The sequence below is a fragment of the Daktulosphaira vitifoliae genome, unplaced genomic scaffold, assembly GCF_025091365.1.
Source record: "Daktulosphaira vitifoliae isolate Bord-2020 unplaced genomic scaffold, ASM2509136v1 Scaffold_188, whole genome shotgun sequence".
In the NCBI taxonomy this organism is placed as follows: Eukaryota; Metazoa; Arthropoda; class Insecta; order Hemiptera; family Phylloxeridae; genus Daktulosphaira; species Daktulosphaira vitifoliae.
In genome coordinates this window covers 1-6,525 of record NW_026099756.1, presented here as the reverse complement: position 1 = coordinate 6,525, position 6,525 = coordinate 1, and the positions used below count along the sequence as shown (strand labels likewise).

The window sequence follows — 6,525 nt, the reverse complement described above, 5'->3', positions numbered from 1 at the left end:
AAACAATACGGAAAAAGAGATAAAAACGAAAAAAACAATTTTTAAAATCACTGAAACTATTACTACGAAAATATTACAGAATAAAGACATTTTCAGGATAAAATAACTGGAAATATGAAAATGTTTCCAAATATGAATAAACCAGGAAATCTTTTTTACACTTCATAAATACTTTTATTTTATGTGTGACGTAAATTCACTACCTTATTTATTAATTAACAAAGTCGTAGTTCTGTATCAGAGGCCAACAAATACAAATGTCGATTTTCGTTTTTTAAATATTTAAGTAAAATGTTTTGAAAAACTATTGCACTTAATATTTTTCTACTCTTCCCTAAAAAACAAAATACGAATCAATGGCATTTATTGAGACAGAGCTTCAGATGAACATTTTTTAGAAATTAAAATGAGAGATTAACNGCGATTGTTAAAGACAAATTTGTATTTACTAGGTGTGCTTATGGATAACTAGTCATTATGCTTTTAGATAGTTATAGTCATAAGACGCGGAAAAGGTTTTGAGTTTAACCTAAAATCTCATAGTTCCAATGCATCCCAGCTGAGCCATATTACTATCTTTCTCTTCGCCTTTCTCCAAGTAATACATTACGTAATATGGATTGATAACAACATAACTAACAAGTTAATGAGTCACTCGTTATCAATGTGTCGATATCGTGTCAAACATTAATATATCATTTGTTTACCAAATAATATTTTCTATTCAATTTATTATTAATAAAAATAAATAAAATTATATCAGAAAACGACTTAAAACTTATAAAATTAACTAACGGTAGTTCAATTAAAAAAAAATTAACTTGAACGGATATGATTCAAACCTCAAATAAATTAAATAGAAATTAATATTGACGGCTTTCGGTTTTAATCTTATTAATGTATATAGATACGATTGATAGCAATTTCATGAATCAACTAGTTATCAGAATGCGGTTTATTGATTGTCATACCAATAAGTCGCATAAATTGTATTTTGATTGAAAATAAAAACAGGTTTGTAAGTTGCAACCGCAGCAGAGTGTAATGTTTTTTTTTTTTAATAACTCATTGTTTGTTTGTCACACTATAAATAATAACCCATTACAACAAATTTAAAAGTTTGTTTTGAACAATTAGAGATAATTTTGCTAAACATGACCTAAATAGTATGAGCGTTTACTGAGATTGGTTTCATTGACAAAATGTAATTCGTTCAGGAATGATTGATGATAACACATTTTTTTAATAATCTCAAGAGTTTGAAAATAATATAAAAATATTTTATTGACGGGACGAACTCGACGGTCTATAATAAAGAACATAAAAACCCTAAATCGCCAAGGGGAGAGAGTGCAAAATTTTCAAGAGGTCATCACACCAAACTGCAAACGGAATAATATAGTGTGATAAATGAGAATGTCATGTAAAGTAGTTTACTTACTCGCATACAAAATAAATTTTAACAGACAAATTGTCGCAGTAAACGTTTTATAAATGTAATATTATTACTCAGCTAATGGACAGATTTTTTTTTTTTATAGAAACCGTTTAAATTTTGCAAGGGTAAATTAACCAAATGGATTTATTAAGAGGAAATTATATTAAGTATTACTATTAAAAAGAAACATCATAAAATATAACTTGATGTATATAAAAACTTAATAACAAAAAATAGAGAAATAGTAATTGAAATTCTAATACTGTTAAGAAATAATAAACAAAAACACGTGTTTGAGTATAGTCACAATTTCAATAATAATTTCATTATAAAACGTAAACAGTATAATGTTTCAAACAATTTTACAGGGCAGTAATTAATAGAGAATTGCATGATCGATATCAGTTTGAAAAATTGTTTTGTGTAGTTAAAGATTTTTAAACTATGTCAATAGTAACTAATGAACGAGCATTTTTGCGTTCAAATGTTGTTCGGTTAATTTTGTGCAGTTGTGTAAAAGAATAATAACATACTTATTTGAAGAACTAAATAAAATTGATAACAAAAACATAAATACGTAAAAAAACCGGTTGTTTTTTTCACATGGCTAATGATAATTTAACATCATCATCACGTTGCAAGGAAATCCCGTGTCGCAAATAACATCTTTGTTTCCATTTGCGCAGATATTAACATAGTTCAAAGATCTATTTGTTTTTAAATGGTTGTTGTTTATTGTTTAATGAACAATACGGAAAAAGAGATAAAAACGAAAAAAACAATTTTTAAAATCACTGAAACTATTACTACGAAAATATTACAGAATAAAGACATTTTCACAATAAAATAACTGGAAATATGAAAATGTTTCCAAATATGAATAAACCAGGAAATGTTTTTTACACTTCATAAATACTTTTATTTAATGTGTGACGTGAATTCACTACCTTATTTATTAATTAACAAAGTCGTAGTTCTGTAACACAGGCCAACAAATACAAATGTTGATTTTCGTTTTTTAAATATTTAAGTAAAATGTTTTGAAAAACTACTGCGCTTAATATTTTTCTACTCTTCCCTAAAAAACGAAATACGAATCAATGGCATTTATTGAGACAGAGCTGAGATGAAAATATTTTAGAAATCTAAACGAGAGAATAATTGCTACATCAAAATCATAGTATTATAACAATATTACACAAAATTTATAAATTATTGTGTCAACGTATATTAATAGTGAGTATATATTCGTGATAAAAAGAGTAAACTTCTACCAATAACTGACGCCTTTTTTAGCAGATTTTTCTCAACACTACTGTTAATGATAATATTATCAATATTAATTATTTAATTAAATTTATTACGATAGCCATGATATTGTACTGTAGATAATTTGTACGCGTGTGATATTCAGTAGTAACTATTATAAATTAAGTAAATTNCAACTAGTTATCAGAATGCGGTTTATTGATTGTCATACCAATAAGTCGCATAAATTGTATTTTGATTGAAAATAAAAACAGGTTTGTAAGTTGCAACCGCAGCAGAGTGTAATGTTTTTTTTTTTTAATAACTCATTGTTTGTTGGTCACACTATAAATAATAACCCATTACAACAAATTTAAAAGTTTGTTTTGAACAATTAGAGATAATTTTGCTAAACATGACCTAAATAGTATGAGCGTTTACTGAGATTGGTTTCATTGACAAAATGTAATTCGTTCAGGAATGATTGATGATAACACATTTTTTTAATAATCTCAAGAGTTTGAAAATAATATAAAAATATTTTATTGACGGGACGATCTCGACGGTCTATAATAAAGAACATAAAAACCCTAAATCGCCAAGGGGAGAGAGTGCAAAATTTTCAAGAGGTCATCACACCTAACTGCAAACGAGATATAGTGTGATAAATGAGAATGTCATGTAAAGTAGTTTACTTACTCGCATACAAAATAAATTTTAACAGACAAATTGTCGCAGTAAACGTTTTATAAATGTAATATTATTACTCAGCTAATGGACAGATTTTTTTTTTTTATAGAAACCGTTTAAATTTTGCAAGGGTAAATTAACCAAATGGATTTATTAAGAGGAAATTATATTAAGTATTACTATTAAAAAGAAACATCATAAAATATAACTTGATGTATATAAAAACTTAATAACAAAAAATAGAGAAATAGTAATTGAAATTCTAATACTGTTAAGAAATAATAAACAAAAACACGTGTTTGAGTATAGTCACAATTTCAATAATAATTTCATTATAAAACGTAAACAGTATAATGTTTCAAACAATTTTACAGGGCAGTAATTAATAGAGAATTGCATGATCGATATCAGTTTGAAAAATTGTTTTGTGTAGTTAAAGATTTTTAAACTATGTCAATAGTAACTAATGAACGAGCATTTTTGCGTTCAAATGTTGTTCGGTTAATTTTGTGCAGTTGTGTAAAAGAATAATAACATACTTATTTGAAGAACTAAATAAAATTGATAACAAAAACATAAATACGTAAAAAAACCGGTTGTTTTTTTCACATGGCTAATGATAATTTAACATCATCATCACGTTGCAAGGAAATCCCGTGTCGCAAATAACATCTTTGTTTCCATTTGCGCAGATATTAACATAGTTCAAAGATCTATTTGTTTTTAAATGGTTGTTGTTTATTGTTTAATGAACAATACGGAAAAAGAGATAAAAACGAAAAAAACAATTTTTAAAATCACTGAAACTATTACTACGAAAATATTACAGAATAAAGACATTTTCACAATAAAATAACTGGAAATATGAAAATGTTTCCAAATATGAATAAACCAGGAAATGTTTTTTACACTTCATAAATACTTTTATTTAATGTGTGACGTGAATTCACTACCTTATTTATTAATTAACAAAGTCGTAGTTCTGTAACACAGGCCAACAAATACAAATGTTGATTTTCGTTTTTTAAATATTTAAGTAAAATGTTTTGAAAAACTACTGCGCTTAATATTTTTCTACTCTTCCCTAAAAAACGAAATACGAATCAATGGCATTTATTGAGACAGAGCTGAGATGAAAATATTTTAGAAATCTAAACGAGAGAATAATTGCTACATCAAAATCATAGTATTATAACAATATTACACAAAATTTATAAATTATTGTGTCAACGTATATTAATAGTGAGTATATATTCGTGATAAAAAGAGTAAACTTCTACCAATAACTGACGCCTTTTTTAGCAGATTTTTCTCAACACTACTGTTAATGATAATATTATCAATATTAATTATTTAATTAAATTTATTACGATAGCCATGATATTGTACTGTAGATAATTTGTACGCGTGTGATATTCAGTAGTAACTATTATAAATTAAGTAAATTTCAAGCATACTGTTAGGGACATTGTCAATTGACATAATGTTAAATGATATTTTTACCGTATACACGTTTTACTTTTACTTTTATAATAGTCAAAACTATGTTATGTTTAATGTTTATCTGCTATTAATTAAAAACTATTAAGTACTCATTAATGTACATCATTTTAGCAATTGACCGTTAACATAATTAAAAATCTTTACAGTTCAGACAACCCGTTTCGATTTGTTGATCATTAAATTGTATTTTAATTTGTATATTAATTTTTCACTTACTCGTCATTTGCAGTGTGAGCATCATACAGAATCCGACAAAAATGGCCATCAAATGTAGGAAACCGGCCTGTTTGTGTCTGGCCAACACTTCAAAAAAGACAACGTACAACAAAGTACCGGCGGCCAGCCCTTGAAGAATAACGGCCACAGTACCAGGAGATCCATCAATGGCACCACCGGCACCATATCTGACTAGCCACATGCCGGCGACAATTCCAACAGGAGTAACTACGGCGAACGTAGCCACGTACATGACGAGTACGGGCACGCGAGTTTTGGACCACGCCAGTTCCAACCCGACGCAAAAGGCTATGACTAACTTGTGCGTGGCTACGGCGATAAACAGATACCAGACGTTCTCGATGCGTTCTTCCAATCCGATAGCCAATCCCTCGAAAACTTCGTGGAACGACAGTGCCAGTACGGCGAACAGCCCGCGAAACGATCGATTGGCCGATTTTCTTTGTCCTACATTAGTCGATTTGGACTGTTCTTCCGGATCACGAATCTGTCGATTATTCCACGATGCGTGGTACCTTTTGTCTTTGGAATCATTGAGCAATTCGTTGATGCTGGCCGTGGACGCGCCCGTCACGGAGGGCACGGACGTCGGAGACCCCGTAAGTGATGCCCGCGGTATGGACATGGTACACCGTCGCATGCTCATCGATCTGTGTAGCACTACTTCAGATTCGTCTTCAGAGTCTGCCGAACACTTGTCCAAAATAGAATGCACAATCTCGTCGAGGAAATAAACGAGGAAAAATCCGGCGCAGAATATCAAATCGCCCAGGCTGCTGAGATCTTCTGGCAACATACCCGCCTCCTGAAGGTTGTGAACACCCTCGCGGACTTCGGGTTGAAGGTGGAGCAACGTGGTGAATAACAATACTCCGCCGCCAAAACATAACAAAAGAGACACGATAGGTGAAGAAGACGCAGACGATCCCGGATGGTGCGAATGTCCCTGATGCGATTCTTCGCCCGAGTTGCCATCTTTATGCCACCACTTGGCTAGCTTGACGGGTATAACGCCTAGTACAAACGATCCCAAACCTAGTACAACCATGGCCAACGTTTTTGCCATCGTCACATCGTCCATCAGAGCTAGCGAAGACGTGTTAACCTTCGTGTCGCTATTAGACGTCTCCATGTCAATTATTAATTTATTTCAATAAATCGTTTAATAACGTCAAACTATAAAATTAAAAAACAAAAATATTACGTTTTAAGTATGTGTTAATTAATCGTGTAACGTTCCTCTCAGTAGTGTTGGCACGGCAAAACTCCAGTGACGAAATCAGTAAGTACATAGCACGCGCCCTGAATCAAGACCCAGCGGTTAAATTCCAACGTTTTAGAATATTAGACGGACACCGAATAATTACAATCGCACGCGATGGAAGGCACTGGACCGAGCGCGCGGTTAC

The 6,525-nt window shown here is 30.9% G+C and overlaps 1 protein-coding gene across 1 annotated transcript; it reads right to left on the bottom strand.

The window, feature by feature from the left end:
- Positions 1 to 5,072: 5,072 nt before the first annotated feature.
- LOC126909215 (zinc transporter ZIP1-like) lies at positions 5,073 to 6,519 on the bottom strand. The gene has a single exon (XM_050691632.1). It carries the CDS (start codon positions 6,246 to 6,248, stop codon positions 5,088 to 5,090), a length of 1,161 nt encoding a protein of 386 aa, XP_050547589.1. The 5' UTR covers positions 6,249 to 6,519; the 3' UTR covers positions 5,073 to 5,087.
- Between the last annotated feature and the right edge of the window lie 6 nt (positions 6,520 to 6,525).

Excerpts from the sequence above, each read along its gene's own strand:
- LOC126909215 (XM_050691632.1), bottom strand. The coding sequence starts at position 6,248 with ATGGAGACGTCTAATAGCGACACGAAGGTTAACACGTCTTCGCTAGCT.